The following is a 21,609-nucleotide window of genomic DNA, read 5'->3' on the forward strand; positions in this document are numbered from 1 at the left end:
AGCTCTATCTCATGATTTGTAGAAGCTAAGGGATAAGGGTGAGTGTGTGTGTGTGTGTGTGTGTGTGTGTGTGTGTTTGGTGGTGTGTGTGTGTGTGCTTGGTGGTGCAGTATGGGGTGGTATGTAGATTGATGTGTTATTGAGAGTTGAGATGGAGGTCATATTTTCAGGTAACACACCCTATAGTTGTGGTTGTAGTCTAGGCTACCTATGACTTGTGCCTGCTTAGGACCACAGAAACAGAACCACTAGAATGGGTAGCCCAATTCAAGTCAATGATGCCATAATGGGTGGACTGGCGTCCATTTTGAGTGCACCCATGACTTTACCAGTCAAATTGCCTAGAGGTTCCAAGGCCATTCTATTAATTATATTTCTATGTTTAGGAGCCTCCATACCTGAGGCTGCAGGGCTGCCAGTTCCCTGAGGAAGCAGAGGGTGAAGGCGTGGATAAGAGAGAGCAGAGTCTGGTTCCCCTCCACCTGCACCAGCATGGACCTACACAGAGCAGAGCAGGACAATTAGCCCTTACCAGGAAACTAGGCTAATGACTCACGTCACTACTTCACAGTAGAGGCATTTGAACATAAACATTTATTTTTGATCAAAATGCATTTTCTGGCAGAAATGCCTTCTGGAAGAAAAATAAACGCACACCTATTTAGGCGAGGTGCTGGCTAGCGGAGTAGAAAACTTGAAAATAAAGGAGAGCCGCACACTCTAGGAGCTCAGATGCAAAAATGTAATATCCTGTCTTCATCAGGGTATATCAGAAATGCCTTCTGGAACATGTGCCTTAATAACAAACTTGTATTCCATCCGTAAATACAAATAAAATTGTTAAATTACGAGCCTAGTTGGTTTAGCCATGGAAAAAGTCAGGAACCTTCCCGCTAGCCATGATTGGCTGAGATAATGGATAGGCTGGACATGCCAGGAGGTGAGTTTGTATTGGTCTGCCATGTAGCTTGCTTCTGTCTATAACGTGAGTTGCTCAGTATATGTTGATAGTCCTTTCTACCGCTCTGTTTTAGAAAGATATAACGTTAGCCATCGAGAACTACAAAAGTTTTACTACTTTTCTCAACGACATTGATTCCTTGAATTTAGCAGCGCTTTCGACAGAAAAAAAGTGACGGGCTACTTTCTGCACACGCCACAGTCAGTGTGAACCGGAGTGACTTGACACAACTCTGGCAGCTAACAAGATGTAGCTACGAACAAATGTTAAATGGTTCCCGTCTGCCGTGAAGCGTTCATCCATGTATACGGCTAAGAGTCTAGCTACATTTTCAGATATTATACGTTTCTAATTTAGTCAGAAAGTCATTTTCATTGCAAGTTAACGTGTACTACTAGCTAGCTAGCGAACGTTAGCTTGCTGGCTCGCTAGCTAACGTTATGTGTATGATCTGTGTAGTAATATTGTTTGAATCAGAAACCCATTTGCATTGATAGTTATAGACTAATGTTAGATAGCTAACATTGAGCCTAGTTGGTTAGCTTTAGCTACCTGCAAATTCATACTACAGCTATGACAATATTTGTATTGGTAGTAGTATGAGTTGGGATGATTCCAGTTCTTTGTTTAGCTAGCTAGCTACATGTCTTAACAGAAGACTCCACTTCTCCAGATGATTACATGACCCATCAAGTCCAGGTGTGTCTGGTGGTGACTACGGCCATCTATTGTATTTCATGAACATGTCTAGACAATAGTGACCCATCCACTTAGCTAGATGTGGCTGGGGAGGTTTACAGCTCTCCAGTAGGTGCACCAAAAACATTCAAGCGCCATTTTCTCAAAAGTGGGGTTACAAGTTGATCAACTTTCAAAGCAAAATTACTTTCCCATTGTTCCTCAACTGCAGTGTACTATATTTTTTATTTTTTATTTCACCTTTATTTAACCAGGTAGGCAAATTGAGAACACGTTCTCATTTACAATTGCGACCTGGCCAAGATAAAGCAAAGCAGTTCGACACATACAACAACACATAGTTACACATGGAGTAAAACAAACATACAGTCAATAATACAGTGAAAAATAAGTCTATATACAATGTGAGCAAGTGAGGTGAGATAAGGGAGGTGAAGGCAAACAAAATATATATATAAATAAATAAAAATATAAAAAAGGCCATGGTGGCGAAGTAAATACAATATAGCAAGTAAAAAATAAAAAATAAACACTGGAATGGTTGGTTTGCAGTGGAAGAAAGTGTAAAGTAGAGATAGAAATAATGGGGTGCAAAGGAGCAAAATAAATAAATAAATACAGTAGGTAAAGAGGTAGTTGTTTGGGCTAAATTATAGATGGGCTATGTACAGGTGCAGTAATCTATGAGCTGCTCTGACAGCTGGTGCTTAAAGCTAGTGAGGGAGATGTGTTTCCAGTTTCAGAGATTTTTGTAGTTCGTTCCAGTCATTGGCAGCAGAGAACTGGAAGGAGAGGCGGCCAAAGGAAGAATTGGTTTTGGGGGTGACCAGAGAGATATACCTGCTGGAGCGCGTGCTACAGGTAGGTGCTGCTATGGTGACCAGCGAGCTGAGATAAGGGGGGACTTTACCTAGCAGGGTCTTGTAGATGACCTGGAGCCAGTGGGTTTGGCGACGAGTATGAAGCGAGGGCCAGCCAACGAGAGTGTACAGGTCGCAGTGGTGGGTAGTATATGGGGCTTTGGTGACAAAACGGATGGCACTGTGATAGACTGCATCCAATTTATTGAGTAGGGTTTTGGAGGCTATTTTGTAAATGACATCACCGAAGTCGAGGATTGGTAGGATGGTCAGTTTTACAAGGGTATGTTTGGCAGCATGAGTGAAGGATGCTTTGTTGCGGAATAGGAAGCCAATTCTAGATTTAACTTTGGATTGGAGATGTTTGATGTGAGTCTGGAAGGAGAGTTTACAGTCTAACCAGACACCTAGGTATTTGTAGTTGTCCACATATTCTAAGTCAGAGCCGTCCAGAGTAGTGATGTTGGACAGGCGGGCAGGTGCAGGCAGCGATCGGTTGAAGAGCATGCATTTAGTTTTACTTGTATTTAAGAGCAATTGGAGGCCACGGAAGGAGAGTTGTATGGCATTGAAGCTCGCCTGGAGGGTTGTTAACACAGTGTCAAAAGAAGGGCCAGAAGTATACAGAATAGTGTCGTCTGCGTAGAGGTGGATCAGAGAATCACCAGCAGCAAGAGCAACATCATTGATGTATACAGAGAAGAGAGTCGGTCCAAGAATTGAACCCTGTGGCACCCCCATAGAGACTGCCAGAGGCCCGGACAACAGACCCTCCGATTTGACACACTGAACTCGATCAGAGAAGTAGTTGGTGAACCAGGCGAGGCAATCATTAGAGAAACCAAGGCTGTCGAGTCTGCCGATGAGGATGTGGTGATTGACAGAGTCAAAAGCCTTGGCCAGGTCAATGAATACGGCTGCACAGTATTGTTTCCTATCGATGGCGGTTAAGATATCGTTTATGACCTTGAGCGTGGCTGAGGTGCACCCATGACCAGCTCTGAAACCAGATTGCATACCGGAGAAGGTATGGTGGGATTCGAAATGGTCGGTAATCTGTTTGTTGACTTGGCTTTCGAAGACCTTAGAAAGGCAGGGTAGGATAGATATAGGTCTGTAGCTGTTAGGGTCAAGAGTGTCCCCCCCTTTGAAGAGGGTGATAACCGCAGCTGCTTTCCAATCTTTGGGAATCTCAGACGACACGAAAGAGAGGTTGAAAAGGCTAGTAATAGGGGTGGCAACAATTTCAGCAGATAGTTTTAGAAAGAAAGGGTCCAGATTATCTAGCCCGGCTGATTTGTAAGTGTCCAGATTTTGCAGCTCTTTCAGAACATCAGCTGACTGTATTTGGGAGAAAGAGAATTGGGGAAGGCTTGGGCGAGTAGCAGAGGGGAGGGCAGTGCTGTTGACCGGGGTAGGGGTAGCCAGGTGGAAAGCATGGCCAGCCGTAGAAAAATGCTTATTGAAATTCTCAATTATAGTGGATTTATTATATTCAATTATATTCAATTATGATTCAATTATAGTGGATATACCATTTTGTAGCTCTGAGTCTCTACTTTTATCCAATGTAAAAATGTAAAATAAATCTAAAATCGGGGCGGTCGGTCACATATACACATCAGTGAGTAATCAAATTGTTTACAGTAGGAATATTGTATATCTACTTTATTCACTTGTGTGAATGAAGCGTCCCAATGGCTCACCTGAAGATGTCGTTCACTATTAAGAATATGGAGCTGTGCTGGGAGCAGGCTTTAGGCTGAAACACATACAAACACAAACATGGTTACATATCAGGAGTCGCCTGTATGGATCAATTCATCTCATACACCACTTGGCGTCACTGTTGCGCCGTCTACCCTCATCAAAATGACACTTCCCCATTTTCATACGCTGTTCCTTACCATTAGTTTACCAATAGACTCTCTCTCTCTCTCTCTCTCTCTCTCTCTTTTCTCTCTCCATCTCCTAATGCAGTGCGCCATCATGTGTTTTAGATTTAACACGTTTTAAAAATGCCCCGGCGAAAACATTCAACAGCTGCACTGTACATGCGTGCCTCTCTCTCTCTTCGCGTCCTCTCCATGCATCTTTTACCCCCAGAACAACCTTAATTATGCTCCCTCCAATCCCTCTCATGGGCTAGAAGGCAGTAAAAACATGCCACCTTCTGTTCCTCTCATAGCAATAACCCTTCATATAGGAAGACCACATGTCTCTCCTGGGCTTTGATCCTATATGAGAGAGGGAGGGAAGGAGGGAGGGAGAAAGAGAGCGAGATAATCTGTGGAAAAATGCTGATTGCCTATTTCAAACTACCTCCAGAACTTCGTCGACCCATCCCAACGCCAACCACCATCACTCCAACCTCCATCTCACCCCCCCCACCTCTGGGCTCTGGTCAAAATCAGTGCACTACATAGGGAATAGCGTGCCATTTGGGACACAAAGGTTGTAAGGTAAAAGGTTGGCGAGACCAATGCTAGAGACAGCCTAACTGATGCTCTGCTCCAACCCTGGAAGCAGAGAGGCAAGAGTAGTGACACTGCCCTAGCCACTGATCTACGGTCAGTTTTACCTCCCATTCCACCAATGGTTGATGAAGATTTAGAGAGGATGAGCTGATCCTAGAACTGTCTAAACTTGTAGCAGATACTGAATGGGAAGTGGTCTTTGTAAAAGTAACTAGCCCCCTCTAGTGTTCATATTATGTCATTGCATCATCCTACCAAAGACCTACTCAATACACTGGACTTCCCATCCTCGGACTCCCATCATCAATCGTGATACATATTTCTCATGCAGTACGTCGCCTCTCCACTGCGCTCAGTTTAACAAATGAGAGATCAAATACGACAATCCTGGAGCCACATAAAAGGTGTGTGTGAGTGTGCGTGCACGTATGTGTGTGTGATTGAGGGATGATGGTTTCCCATAGTGAAAACAGATGCGTTTTTTAGCGTCCTCCTCCATACCTTCCACTAACACATTAAGGAGGTTCAATTACAGCACGCACCAAACATCCTGTTGTTGGCAGCCCAGCCGGGCCCAGGAAGGCCTTGTGCATTGTTATTGGGGGAGGAAGAGGGAGAAAGAGCTCAAACAAGAATGCGATACAAATTTTTATTTACCATTTTTGATTGCAGTTTAAACAACTGAGGGAGAGAGGCGAGCCAGTCAGCTCCTACGCCTTTCACACACTCGCACGTACAAACAAACACGTGGGCGCACGGGCACACACGGAAACACACACACACACGGAAACACACACACACACGGAAACACACACACACACGGAAACACACACACACACGGGAGACGCACAACCTCTACATGTCTCCATGATCCAAACAAACAGAGAGGCTAAGTGAAACACAACCTAAGCCTCCCTCGCTGTTAACGAGTTATGACAGACGCAGCCAACCAGATGCACTCGAACAAACAAAGTCGAAGACGCGCGTGTGTGTGTGTAAAACGACAATGTGATAACGACAGGCCAATCAGCAGACAGATGAGGTAGAGTAAATAAACAGATCGAGGCAGGATGAAGAGCGAGATGGAGTGAGGGATGGACGAAGGAGTAGTTTGTGTAAATAAACACACACACAGTGCAGAGAGAGAATTGTTTACAGAAGTCCCCTCTCTCCAACATACCTGATGAGCAGCTTAGATTTAACTCCATATGAGAAGGGGGAGATGGAGAAAGCTGCAGGATTAAAAGTACACCTATACTGTAGATGCTGTAGGGCCCCAATCACTCTCCGTCTCGGTCGAGGTAGAAGTCGCCCCTGACCACAGATCACAGGAGGCTGCTGAGGGGAGAACGGCTCAGAATAATGGCCCGGAACCATGTGTTTGATATATTTCATACCATTCCTCTCCAGCCATTACCCCGAGCCCGTTCTCCCCAATTAAGATTCCACCAACCTCCTGTGCCACAGATCTAGGATCATATTACTCTTCCCCTAATTCTCTATTTACCATTGGGGGGGGGGACATATCTGACCCTGTATCATTGGTTAGAGGTAACCTCTGCCTACTCCAAAATACATACCAGTAGTGAGTGAGTGATGGTGTTCTCTAGGTTGTGCGGTATGGAGGCTGGGTTGGAGAGCACAGAGTCCAGTAGAGACATCACTGCCCCCTCTAGGCTGGCCAGGTTATGGCACCACAGAGACACAACTGCCTGGGCCTCCAGAGACACACACTTTCTGCAACACACACACATTCACACTGAAGGTCAGTGAGATGTCAGTCAACAAGATGTACTGAATGTAGCAGTGTGGTTGGCCCGGTGGTGACACTCCTTCAAGCCTCAGGGAGTGTGACATCGCGGCATGATTAGTATCGGATATCCCAGACCTTGGAGCAACGTAAGCTAGGCAACGGCACAAGGTCTGGGGGAGAATGTCTGAGCTTCTCTCTGACATTTTGAAAGGGGAAAAACATTTGTTCCCAAGAGGTTCATCTTCAGACAGAACTCTCCCAACAAGTTTGGGTAGGCGGGGCATAAAACGCGGGCGGGAATTGTGCTCATGGTTAGCTAAGCAAACAAGCGCATACGGCAGTGACGTTACCGGTGACGCGCTTCCCATTTCCGACTCGTCCTCTCTGTCTCAACTGACGCCGGAACTTCTACAGAGGTGTAAGCTGGAGCATTGGTACATTGCCGGAAGCAACCAGTCTGTCTAGAGAGACTACTGCATGATGGGGTTGTGTTCACTAGCATTCTTGTTTTCTACACTTCCAGCTCTCTGGTTCCTTCAGAGCTCCAAACACTGCGGGGTTAAGCCGCTGGAGAATGTTTTCACACCCTACGTCCTTACCTGGAGTAGGCGGAGCTTACAGCATCCAGGAAGTCCTGGCTGAGGGCTGCCTTATCGCAGGTCACCGGCCGCTGCAGCAACGCACCAATGAGAGGAGCAGTCTCAGGACATGTGACCAGGGGGACACATGCCACTGATGCAGCAAGAACGCTGTCACACGAACACCTGGGGTAAATGAGTTGATATCAGGGGAACAGAACCGAGCTAGAGTTGGGACAGTGCAGGTGGTGGAGAGTAAGAGGAACAGACGCAGTACCTCGGGTTAGGGTCAGCCAAACTGCTGCAGCTCTCCCCAACCTCCTCCACTAGCAGCCACACCATCTGACCAGCCAGAAGGACAAGTTACAGTACATACATACATACACACACATGCATAGACACATATGCGGGTGCACTTACACACACACACACACACAACACAGTCATGTAAATAAATATTATTGAATATATTACCTTTTAAATAAGATCCTTCATTAAATGTGCAAGAACATCAACAAGCATTCATACCTTTCTTAGAACCTTTACATTGTATTCCTTTGGTGGCAGGCCCATATGTTTCACTAACATATGTGTTGTACTGTCCTCTTCTTCTGTAGCAAGCTGACATAACAAATTCTGGGAAGAAAGAAAATGTTCAGTTGGCTCCCACATGAAAAAAATACTATAGTATACTATGGTATACATTCTTAAATATTCACTGTAGTTTTTTTTAATCGACTTTACTGTAGTATTCACTGTAGTATACTGTAGTATTTAGTTAATTATAGTATAAATACTGTAGTAAAATAAAACTATTATATACTATAGTTATTAATGTAGTGTTTTTGCGGATTGTAGTATACTGTAGTATTTACTGTGGTGTTTTTGCGAGAGCTTCTGCTCTGAACTATAACCTGTAGGGAAAACAATATGGTCTATACTCGGCATTTAGGTTTCTCACTTATGGCACAAACTGCGATATGGGGAGGGGAATGGGCAGGATACACGCTGATTAAATACTGTAGAATTTACTGTAGTTAAAAAAGTGTAGTGTTTTTGCGGATAATACTTTAGTATTTACTATAGTATTTTGCAGTATACTACAACATTCTTTACTACACATGATCAAGGGATACTACAGTGTGTAGTATAGCATTCTACAGTATACTTCAGTTAATTCTATAGTAAGTGCTGTAGTATTCTATAGTAAACTGTAGTATTTTTTTCATGTGGGCTAATGATACATTTGACAGTATAAATGACTAACCTGATATAGTGTTTGTGTGTGTGTCTACAACTTCAAAGCTAATGAGTACATAGCATGATCATATGGTATCATATCATACCAACCACATGTGGACAAGAAAGGCATTCCAGTGGTTACATGAGAGCGCATGTATGGACAACATATGAGCCACTTCAGAAACTAACATTCTTCTACGGGGGCCCTGGTTTTAACAAGCATATTTCAGAGGGGGTCTCCTATACACCAATAAACCAAACATTTATAAAATCAGTCACAGCATGAAAAATAATCTCATAACTAACACTAGCCCTATCCTCCATTCTAGGTCCTACCTAGTCCTCACTGGACAACACAGGAAAACAACACCTGGGGCCCGTTCAGTAGGCACCAAACAGGAGAAAATACATTGTAACAGAACAAGTAGCCTAGGGTAGGGCTAGTGTTAGTTATGAGATTATTTTTCACTCTGTGACTCTGATTATAACTTGTCCAATAAGATCGCAAATGCTCACTGTGTGTGTGTTGTGTGTCTTGAGTTGTGTCTCAAACACACGTTACCAGTTTGACTTAGCCATCATGCCACAGCCTCATAGACACACGGTAGAGCCCCCACAGCAGTCTTCCTGTAACGCTGGGGCAAAATGTATCCAGCGTCTCAGAGGAGTGCTGATTTAGGATCAGTTTTGCCATTTAGATCACAATGAATAAGACAACATGGAGAGGGGGGCACCTGATCCTAGAGGCTTGATACATACGGCCCTTTGTCAACTGTACAGTGTAAGGCAGTCTGTGCTGATGCACTGATCTAATGCTAAGCCCTCTCAGATGTGGTAGTGCTGGAAGGGTAAGCCCTAAGTCCAGGCCTCGGTTAGGGTGCTGCTAAAGCCAATACGCTGGTGGTGGTGGTGGTGTGGAGGTCACACTTTCCTCCTTCAACTTTGACCTTTTCACCTGACAACAATAACTGAGTGAACATTCTGCAGCTATTCACTTTGATCACAGCTACTATACAGTACATCCTCTATACAGTACATCCTCATGACTGGAGCCTTGAATCCATTCAAAAGTACAAAAGAGCAAGATGAAACACTATGGATAGAGGACTACTGGTGAGTAGCAACTGTAGATTAGTAGAAAAGTGTGTGTGTATGTGTGTGTGTGTGTGTGTGTGTGTGTGTGTGTGTGTGTGTGTGTGTGTGTGTGTGTGTGTGTGTGTGTGTGTGTGTGTGTGTGCGTGTGTGTGTGTGTGTGTGCGTGTGTGAGTAGAGAAGACTGGAGATCAGAGACAAGATGTGGGACAAGAGAGGAAACAGAAGATGTGAGATGAAGGAGAGAGAGAGGAAGGGAAGGAGACTGGGGAAGGACTAAGAGCCCTGAAGAGAAAGGCAGCCAGTCAGTCAGTGGGCTCTGTGGTTTCACACACATACAACCCAGGGCTGGGCAGAGTGGGTTAGTGGGGAGCGCAGAGGAATGGAATGGTGAAGGAGAGAAAGAGAGCGAGGGAAAAAAGGTTCCAGTCAGACTCTCGGATGTGGGACGATGAGGGAAAGGAACAAAATGGATGGATGGCAAATGTTTTGAGTTGTTTTTTTCTTGAAGTGTGTAGTTAAGCTGGTCTTGGGGGCACGGACGTACAGTTGGCGAACAGAAATCCCTCCATAAGTCTAAAATTAAGAAAGAAAAAACAGTGCAAGGACTTGGGCTGGTTTTGATGGGCGATTCTTTGACTACTGCTAACAATTACAAAGTCAAGATCGAGTTCTCCAAAACCCCTAAGAGACTGAAGTACTGCCTATGGTGAAATTGGTAGAGGACAAGCAGAAAGGGAGAGAAGGAGAGGAGAGAGAGGGAGAGAAATCAGATAGTGACAGTGATGTAGTGGTGTCTGGAGAAGTGAGAATACTCTAATTTTGCCCAACATTTTCCAAGCAGCCAGCCCGGGGAATGAAAGGCGCCCTGTGTGAGAAATTCTATGAGAAACAGTGACATACACTCTAAAATTATAAATCCCATATTGGTCTTTCACAAATCAGGCCAATCCAAGCGGTACTGTGCAAGTAGGCTAATAGTAGGCCAACTATTGAAATAGATAAATGAGTCAGAAATTCACCAATTTCAGATTTTTCTACATTTTTTCAAGTTTTCGTTCTCAAATTCACACTTTGTTTTTACAGAAAAACAACAAAAAAGTATGTTCCAAGTCCACAACAATGCTTAAACCACATCACGAGACCACTTTTGAGGTCTGGGGGAAGAAATCTAATGTTTATTTTTTTGTGTAGTTACCCTTTAATTCAAGTGTGCAGGCACCTAGCACTGTTGTTTGGTTTGCATTATTTCTGTAGTACATGAGATGGAGTTTGCAAAAAAAATGGCCACTAGATTGATGCAAATAATCATGATATCATTCTGACAGGTAGACAGTTTAATACAGAAGGGTTTAGGGAAAGCCTTTCCATCTACCAGAAGACGAGTAGGCCTATCATTAGCATCGCTATATTCTGTTTGAAACTTTTTACTTCATATTTTGAGGCATGTCTTACCTTGCTTCAAAGTAGTCTATAGCCAAAATCCCATTGAAGGGTGGAGGCAATTATTTTTGATAGACTTCCTCATATGTTCTCCTGCTCTAGGCTATTGGTTTTCATTAAACTTTCTTTCATTGCCTATCAGCCAAAAGACATGATCCTCCTTGCATCTTTAAATCCCCCCTCTTTCTAATGGATATTTCCATCTCTGTCCATAAAACCGCTCCCATTTTAGAACAGTGTTTTCCCGCAAATTGCATTTAGGCTCATTCACGCGTAAGCCTACCCCCGTGCGTACATTGCTGCGCCTAAAATGTGAAGAAATAATAGTTTATCAACATTTTAAGCTAAACATTCCGATCTGTTCCATCAGCCCTATTCAGTGATACGCTGTATACCTCCAATATCACTACTTTGATACGTATCAGTGGGGATTAAGTAGCGAGTATACTCAATTCCCACTGAAAAATAAGTGGGTATATGGCGTATACCTGCGTATACCCTCCCACTACACCAATGGATAGTGATGAAGAGAGAAGGAGATTAGCTGGACGGCAGGATATAGAGAGTAAGCTGAAGAAAGGATAAGGTGGAGGTGGTGAAATAGGCATGGAATAGTACTTTGTTGTCCAAATAGTTACTTTGTCCCTCTCATACTATATGTGACTCATTTCAGGAAACTAGGCGTATGTTGCGCGTCACTACTTCACAGGAGAGACAATTGAACATAAACTTTTCTTCTTTTTTTTATAAAAAAAAATTGTTTTTTGGCAGAAATGCGTTCTGGAACATGTGAACTTTCATGTGCTTAATAACAAACTTGTATGCCATCTGTAAATACGAATACAATTGTTAAATTACGAGCCTAGTTGATTTAGCCACAGAAAAAGACAACAACCTTCCTGCTAGCCATAATTGGCTAAGATAATGAGTGGGCTGGACATGCCGAGAGATGAGTTTGGATTGACCTGCCATGTAGCACGCTTCTGTCTATAACATGAGCTGGTCAGTATGTGTAGGTTATCCTTTCTTACTGGGCTTCTTTTTTTTAAAGATATCACGTACTATAGAACTGCATAAGTGTTACAGCTCTACACTTTCTGGAGGACTGAGTTTTGAAATCAGTGGAATTAGAGTATGATAGCTAAGGAGAAGGAGAAAATGCTGGCATTGATTGCAAATATGCAGACGGAGTCGATAAGAGAACACACGGAAGGCTGGATTACATCTTCAAACTAAGGGCAACCATGGCATCCGTGACAGAGAAGGAGAAGCGCCCATCCATGTATACGGGTAAGATAGTCTAGCTAGCTACATTTTCAGATATGACATGTTTCTAATTTTGTCAGAAAGTCGTTTTAATTTGAAGTTAGTGTACTGTTAGCTAGCTAGCTAACGTTACGTGTATGATCTGAGCCTAACCAGCTCTGCTAGGGCGAGTAAAATAGTCAGAGTGAGGTGTTCTCTCACGTGTCTGGAAGTAGCTAGCAAGCTAGCCAACGTTAGCCAGTTAGCTTGGGTGCTTGACTACTGTTGTTAGGTCAGAACGATCGGATCAACCCTACTCCTCGGCCAGAGTGTCCAGTGTGCGCTCTGAATGCTCCGAGAGCGAAACGCTCTGAATTTACGAACAGACAATCTGACAACGCTCTGCGTTTACAAACGCCCAGAGCGCACTCTGAGCACACTCGGGCACTCAAGATTAAATTTACAAACACGCCCGTAGTACAAACCAGCCTTTAGTCTTGAAACCTTTGGTTGTTTAGTACATGGCCTCACATGTGGGTCCTTAAAGAGATGGGTGGGGCTAAGGCTTTAGAGGGTGTGAACAATGCTGAATGGGTGTAGACAAAGAAGAGCTCTAAAGTAGGTGTACCAAAACACTCAAGGGACATTTTCTCAAAAGTGAGGTTACAAGTTTATCAACATTCAAAGCAAAATTACTTTCCCATTGTTCCTCAACTGTAGTGTATGATATACCATTTTGTAGCTCTGAGTCTCTACTTTTATCCAATGTAAAAATAAAAATAAACACTATTTCAAATTTTGCTACATAAGACCGAATCGAGGCGGTCGGTCACATATTCCCATCTCTTTGGTAGAACACCATGAGAAAAAGGAATTAAGTATTCCTTCAAAAAGCCTTTAGCTATGTAGCCACCAGCACCCATCAAACACTATACCCACTCTGATGTGGAAGAGACAGGGATGGCCGGCTTGGTTCAGAAGGAAGGCAGAGAAGAAAGGATGAGATGGAGAGAAGGAGAGGGGGTCCCATAATGAGAGAGTTGTGATACACTGGGGCTCCAGAGCACTGCCACTCCTCCCTTTTCCTTCACCACTTCACACAGTACCAAATGCTGGGCTCACACACACACACAGAGACGACCCAAAGTTTCTGATTTAATAACATGCTGATAATAATAACTTTATTTGTAAAAACCAAAAGAGATTTTCATACATTGGGCTCAAAGCGCTAATTTAGACGATGCCTTGGAGCCATACGAGCAGCTGATCAGTGTTAGCTAGGGCCTTTACAGACACAGAGACTGGGTGGCTAGAGCCTTTACAGACACAGAGACAACAACAACGACGCCAGAGACACGGAGAGAGAAAGAAAGAGAGAGAAAGAGCGAGAGAGAGAAGAGAGCTAACAGAAAGCAGGCCTGCATTCCAGGCCAGACGGCATAAGACATAGCATCACAAGGATGAATGGTCCTAGTTCTGGTTCCAGTCAGACTCTACTGGATGATTCTAGTTCTGGTTCCAGTCAGACTCGACTGAATGGTTCTGGTTCCAGTCAGACTCTAATGGATGATTCTAGTTCTGGTTCCAGTCAGACTCGACTGAATGGTTCTGGTTCCAGTCAGACTCTACTGGATGGTACTGGTTCCAGTCAGACTCTAATGGATGATTCTAGTTCTGGTTCCAGTCAGACTCTACTGGATGGTTCTAGTTCTAGTCAACTGTGTGACTGTCACTCTCCATCTAACACAACCACTTTTCTGTCTCTAATGATTACAAAACTATTGAAGACATACAAGAGCTTTCCCTCACTCTCTTTCTCACATTATAAGTCGTGAGTGGCTGAGGAAAAAGGCTATGCACTATGTGAGAAAGTACTGTAAGGCAACAAATCATGCCTTCACCACACACACACACACACGCCTCTCACCCCACTTCCCCTCTTATAGGTCAAAAAACATCTGGCAAATTAAAAGTTTACTTTAAAAGCACTGTTTTAATTAGCGAGACATTTTATTAGATGAAAAATTAATCAAAAGAATACACACACACATTTAATCTGGCAAAATGTGAAGGTTCAGTATTGTTTATGGTAAGCCATCTGTGTGAACCCTGTGAAAGTTGAAAACCCTCGAATCCTTTCTTCTTCGTTCTCTCGCTCTTTCTCTGTCTCTAAAAACACACTGTACATTCAGGTTAAAAGAAGGAGTAACTAGAGCTGATATAAGTTCTGCCTTTCATCTATTCTAAGGGTGAAAATTCATGCTGAAGCCATTTAATTTGCTTTTCAAAACACGTTTTAGGGTTTGGGGAACAAAGGCTTGCACTAACCCAGAGACTCAATCAAGCACATTAATAAGCCATTTCTTATTTGGGAAGAAATGGACTACAGGCAAGAGAAGTCCTATTAAAAATACATTTGACCAAAAATCACTTCAATAGGCTTAGAAGAGTCAAAGTTATGGAGCGATTTAAGTGCCAAAAGAAACTATTTGAATTCAGTATTTTTTTATTTGTATTTAGATATTGAATTTGAATTCATAAATTAACTTATATTTCATGATTTGAAACTGAATTGCATAAATTGAATTCCATTTCAATTTAATAGAAAATTCAAATTCAATATTTTATATACAGTACCAGTCAAAAGTTTGGACACAAAAACTCATTCCAGAGTTTTTCTTTATTTTTTACTATTTTCTACATTGTAGAAAAATAGTGAAGACATCAAAACTATGAAATAACACATATGGAATCATGTAGTAGCCAAAAAAGGTGTTTTTATATTTGAGATTCTTCAAAGTAGCCACCCTTTGCCTTGATGACAGTTTTGCACACTCTTGGCATTCTCTCAACCAGCTTCATGAGGTAGTCACCTGGAATGTATTTTATATAAAATTTTAAAAACTTGATTATCCGAAACATCTCCTCAAGCCTCCAAACCACTTGCTCTCTGACTGTCTGCAGGGAGGATGTAGGCTATGTGACGGGAGTCTCTGTCAGTGGAATTTGTGACGTGTTCCCAGCACACACGGTCCTCCTTGTGTCCAGTGTTCCCGCTGAATTCTAACCCAAGAAAATCTCCCACATTGGCATTGATCACCTAGAGGCTGTAATGACAATTTAAATGGGGGCACCAGAGTCCCGAAATTTTGACTTTGCTAGGGCTCGCACCATTTTTGACCAGGGTGCAGAAAGGAGAAAATAGACAGCAGAGGGAAAGAGATGAGGAAGTAAGATAGGCTAAGTGAACAAATTTGATGTTGACAATGTTATGTGGCCATTTTCCCACCAGTGTGTTTGCTAAAGTTCGAACCAGACCTCAATTATTTGTTACATGTGGTTACAATGAAGAACGTGTGTTGCGAGCTTGTAATTTTTCCAACCCACCTATAGCGTTCGTATTTCATCAACACTGTCGAAGAGGCTACAAGCATATTACGGCCATCATATCATTCAGATTAATGATTATTACGTGTGATTATAATGACATAGGGTAAAGAAAACTACGTTTTCACATAGCACCCATCTTGAACTGACCAGTAGGAGATCAGGAAGTTAATGTAAAGGACGACACGCTGCTTGGTTTTGACCAAGATGGAATTTCATGACTTTTCACCAAATTTCCATGACCAACAATTGGCGGTGTCTCAACACTGGAAGACTGCTCTCTGATCCCATGTTCCATCCCCTGTCGTTGAGCAAGACACTTAACCCCCCAAAGTAGAATACCTGTTAGGCAACGGTGTAAAACACATGTGGTCCACCCTCAATCTGGAGAGATACTGGGTATGCAGGCTTTTTGATCAAGCCCTTGCTCAAACACATCAGAGTCAGTTTATCAAGGTTCGATTGAGCAGCTCATGTCTAAAATGTGGTTTGTTAGAGGGGGGTTGGAATAAAAGCCTGCACACCCAGTAGCTCTCCTGGAGGATGGTTGACCACCCTTGATGTAAAACATTACAACCAAATAAGTTTTATGCCTTTTTGAAATAATTCACTCATTCAATATATTAAAGATAAATGGCAATCGTAGGCTACAAATCTTTTTATTCAGCTGAAGCAAGCCCACAAATTGTTTTCAATCATATTCATCACAGATAGACAATGAGACAAATATTTCACCGGATGTACAAATGTGAAGCATCCGTTTGGCGTTTCCACTTATTTACATTAGATTTTCACATTTTAGTCATTTAGCAGAGACTCTTATCCAGAGCGACTTACAGTAGTGAGTGCATACATTTTCATATCGTACCCCCGTGGGAATCGAACCCCCAACCCTGGCATTGCAAGCACCATGCTCTACCAACTGAGCCACACGGGACATAATATGGTATTGATATGGTAGTGAGAGGAAGTCAAGTGGTCGGCAGTTGTTGAAGATGGATGTTGGCAGACATTCTGCAAATTCTCTCATCGATGAAAACATTTGATCTCAATACAGTTTTCTGTTCCCAAAACTAGAATCGGTTAAGAACAGAGTGGACTAAAATTTGTAGACGTTTCCAAAAACGGTGTTGTTTAGGAGTGCAAAGGTGAATTGAGTTATTGCACACGCGCACTTCACAGAGTAGGTGTTCCCTAATGGAATATGCTAATTAATTCTAGAACGCGCCAATAGGATCTCGCTAGCTCGTGCTTGGCTCGGCCCACCTCCTTGCTTGTTCTGCCCACTTTGACTCATTCTTTCCCATTGGAAACGACAGGCTGTCGTCTATCTTCGGTTAGTTATACAAATGTTTTGTATTTATCTTAGATACCCTAGAAGTGTTTAGTTTGCAGGCTGACTAGCATTGAGTTACAGTGCCTTCAGAAAATATTCATACCCATTGACTTATTACACATTTTGTTGTGTTACAGCCTGAATTCAAAATGGATTAAATTTATATTTTCTCTGACCCATCTAGACACAATACCCCATTTTTAATCCTGAACTTATTTAGGCTTGCCATAACAAAGGGTTTGAATACTTATTGACTCAAGACATTTCAACTGTAAATTTTTTATGAATTAGTAAAAACAAAAGTTAAACAAACCGAATCCCAACAAATACAATGAGGAAGTGAATCGTTCTTTTTGTCAACAATAATAATTTAAATGAATCATATGAATTGTTTAAAAAAGTAAATCAACTTTGTTTGGCCTTATTCACGAGTGTCGGTGGAAAGTTGTTTGGGACATGATGAAAACATGAATACATGCTAATAATAGCTAAACAGTTAACTAGAGGGTACGAGGGTAACTAGTTAGTTTGTTCTCTATCAAATTTTATAGGCTAGGCCTACCTGCTGCAATGTACGACTGTCTCTCTCTCTCTCCTTGAGCAACAGCCCACTCGTCTAGCACACATGCAGGTAATGCGTGCAAACACAGACGTGCTAAAGTGTCATTCCAATCCTCGCTGATATGTTGATTTTTAGTTGATTGATAAAATATTTAAAAAAAAATTCCTAAATAAATTACATTAACAGTAATTTCCATTACTTTTCAGATTTTATAATTTTCCTAAACTTTTCCAAGCCTGGAAAACACAATTTTAAAAATCCCATTACATTTTCAGGATTTTCATGACCGTACGAACCCTGTTGCTTAGTGAATACCGCTTCCCCCTGATTCAGCTCATACTGAGACTCGAACTCAGGACCTCTGCCACTTCAGGCTAAGGAGTGCATTACCACAGATCCCCATCTGCTACATTCACCCGCCAAACTCACTCCACAGTAACCCCAGTGGTTGAGCTGAGACAACTGTAGATCCCAGTCCAGTTTGCTTAGCGATTACCGAAGTAAATCATATTTTCTGGTCTGTTGTGTGTAATCAGGAACAACCTGTTGACCTTGGCCATCTGACAGAAAGTTTATGGAAGACAACAACTGCTAATTGCAGTGGACCTGTAAACAGACCATTTGAATTTAACAGGGTCTAAAGTTTTGCATTTACTTCTTCTCAAACCTATACTGCACTGCCCGAATTCTGTCTACTTACAGTGGTAGCCTACACACTTCAATGCAAAAGATCAACTGTCTGTTCACCTGTAAGTTATAAACCATGCTTCCTTTCTGATGCATAGAGCAAAATACTTGAAATAATAGCCTATCTAATAGACCCAATTACCTGAGATGTGCATGGTAATCTGTTGTAGGCTATGGTTACTTCTGGAATATGAAACCCATGGTGGCTAGAAAGGTTGAAGAACGTATTCTGCAGTGGTTATGTAAAGAAGGATTATGTGTTTAAATGCAAGATTGTCTACTCGAGAAATCTGAAATTACAGTATTCAGACATAAGGCACAGAAGTAACCTACAACCGTCTGTACCACCATTAATGACCTGTGCTCTGGATTGGATGGCGTAGAGCAAAATACTTGAAATAGCTTATCTATTTACTACTGTGAAGTGGGTCCAATTAAATGAGAGATGAGATGAATGGTATCCTTGTTGTAGGCCTATGCTTCCTCGTGAGTATGAAAGCATCACAGAAAAGGTGAGGAATTTATTATGCAATGATCATGGAAATTGAATAAATAATAGCCTAGGAAATAGATGCCTATTTCTAATTATTTTAAAACGCAAAGATAAAAATAGATTTACGCTCTTCTCACTAATTGCATCTTGTTATTAACCTGTTTATTGTTATGATTAAGCCTGTCCGTCATATCCCCTGGACTATTGCACAGTTATATGGGCAAGTGTCACTAAGAAGGACATAGGTAAATTAAATGGCCCAGAACAGAGCACGGCTGGCCTTTAAAATGTACTTTAATGAGATTAATATCAATAACAAGCATGTCAATCTCTCCTGGCTCAAAGTAGAGGAGAGATTGATCATCACTACTTGTCTTTGTCAGAGGTATTGATGTGTTGAAACCACCGAACTGGCTGTTCAAACAGCTCAGACTAGGGTTGAATATTTTCCAATTGTTCCATTCCTAGAATAAATCCCTTTTCTCCCGGGTAACCCGGAATTTCCCTCCAAAACCCGAAGTGTCATTCAAAAGCATTAAAAAGCATATAAATAGGCCTGTGTATGGATTTGATTAGAGCTTTGATGGGAAATTCAAGCCTGATGCTATATGAGCTTGATGAGCCATACAATAAATACATATTATGAAGGGCTCATAATATGTATTTAATGTTAAACATTAAAGACATTTAATTAGCCCAAGCCCATAAAATGTCAAATGACTGCTGTTATCCAATTAGCTACATACACTATATATACAAAAGTATGTGGACATCCTTTCAAATTAGTGGCTTCGGCTATTTCAGCCACACCCGTTGCTGACAGAATTATAAAATCAAGAACACAGCCATGCAATCTCAATAGACAAACATTGGCAGTAGAATGGCCTTACTTTCAACAAGCCACCGTCATAGGATGCCACCTTTCCAACAAGTCAGTTCGTAAAATATCTACCCTGCTAGAGATGCCCCGGTCAACTGTAAGTGCTGTTATTGTGAAGTGGAAACGTCTAGGAGCAACAACGGCTCAGCCGCGAAGTGGTAGGCCACACAAGCTCACAGAACGAGTGCTGAAGTGTGTAGCACGTAAAAATTGTCGGTCCTCGGTTGCAACACTCACTACAGAGTTCCAAACTGCCTCTGGAAGCACAATAACTGTTTGTCGGGAGCTTCATGAAATGGGTTTCAGTGGCCGAGCAGCCGCACACAGGCCTAAGATCACCATGCGCAATTCCAAGCGTCGGCTGGAGCAGGGTGTAAAACTCTGGAGCAGGGTGTAAAACTCTGGAGCAGTTGAAACATGTTCTCTGGAGTGATGAATCACGTTTCACCATCTGGCAGTCCAACGGACGAATCTGGGTTTGGCAGATGCCAGGAGAACGCTACCTGCCCGAATGCATAATAATGATCTGGGGCTGTTTTTCATCATTCAGGCATGGCCCCTTAGTTCCAGTGAAGGGATATCTTAACCCAACAGCATACAATGACATTCTCGACGGTTCTGTGCTTCCAACTTTGTGGCAAAAGTTTGGGGAAGGCCCATGCCTGTTTCAGCATGACAATGCCCCCGTGCACAAAGCGAGGTCCATACAGAAATGTTTTGTGGAGATCGGTGTGGAAGAACTTGACTGGCCTGCAAAGAGCCTTGATCTCAACCCCATCAAACACCTTTGGGATGAATTGGAACGCCGACAGCGAGCCTGGCCTAATCAGCGAACATCAGTGCCCAACTTCACTAATGCTCGTGGCTGAATGGAAGCAAGTCCCCGCAGCAATGTTCCAACATCTCCATATTAATGCCCATGATTTTGGAATGAGATGTTCGACGAGCAGATGTCCACATACATTTGGTCATGTAGCGTATATGATACAGGCTATTGCACATTACACACAACAGAAAAACATAAACACCCATAGATGTAGCTAGCTATATTCTCTCTTGGGTAAATAAATTCAACTAGCTCCAGTAGAATAGTAGTGTGAACTGTATTACTGTACTGTATTATATGGACTGGAATTACGCACATTGTTCAAACCATGATAAAGCAGAGAGAACATCGGACTCTTATGCAGCAAATGCTACAAAGTTACAAGTATAGGCTAGCAAATTTTATTTACATTATCAAATATAATAGGAACTATAATTAGTAGGCTGATGCATATATACAGTGCATTCAGAAAATATTCAGACCCCTTCACTTTTCCACATTTTGTAACATTACTGCCTTATTCTAAAATATATAGATTTTTAAATTCCGTCATCAATCTACACACAATACCCCATAATGACAAAGCAAAAACAGTTTTTTAGACATTTTTGCAAATGTATATTAAATAAAATATATATATATATTTATATAAATATATATACAGTTGAAGTCGGACGTTTACATACACTTAGGTTGGAGTCATTAAAACTTGTTTTTCAAATACTCCACAAATTTCTTGTTAACAAACTATAGTTTTGGCAAGTCGGTTAGGACATCTACTTCGTGCATGACACAAGTTATTTTTCCAACAATTGTTTAAAGACAGATTATTTCACTTATAATTCACTGTATCACAATTCCAGGGGGTCAGAAGTTTACATACACTAAGTTGACTGTGCCTTAAACAACTTGGAAAATTACAGAAAATGATGTCATGGCTTTAGAAGCCTCTGATAGGCTAATTGACATAATTTGAGTCAATTGGAGGTGTACCTGTGGATGTATTTCAAGGCCTACCTTCAAACTCAGTGCCTCTTTGCTTGACATCAAGGGAAAATCCCCAAAAATCAGCCAAGGAAAGAAAAATT

The 21,609-nt window shown here is 42.1% G+C and overlaps 1 protein-coding gene across 3 annotated transcripts in view; it reads right to left on the minus strand.

Moving 5' to 3' along the window:
• The window catches only part of fancc (FA complementation group C), a 43,992-nt gene that overhangs the window by 7,421 nt on the left and 14,962 nt on the right, over positions 1–21,609 (minus strand). For all 3 annotated transcript variants that reach the window (XM_071402650.1, XM_071402652.1, XM_071402651.1), the window contains 6 exons: positions 7,857–7,964; positions 7,606–7,670; positions 7,350–7,514; positions 6,578–6,734; positions 4,227–4,282; positions 399–498 (listed from right to left, as the gene is read on the minus strand). In XM_071402650.1, coding sequence (XP_071258751.1) covers positions 399–498; positions 4,227–4,282; positions 6,578–6,734; positions 7,350–7,514; positions 7,606–7,670; positions 7,857–7,964 — 651 coding nt within the window. The remainder of the gene's footprint in view (positions 1–398; positions 499–4,226; positions 4,283–6,577; positions 6,735–7,349; positions 7,515–7,605; positions 7,671–7,856; positions 7,965–21,609) is intronic.

Source organism: Salvelinus alpinus, chromosome 5, assembly GCF_045679555.1.
Source record: "Salvelinus alpinus chromosome 5, SLU_Salpinus.1, whole genome shotgun sequence".
Classification (NCBI taxonomy): Eukaryota; Metazoa; Chordata; class Actinopteri; order Salmoniformes; family Salmonidae; genus Salvelinus; species Salvelinus alpinus.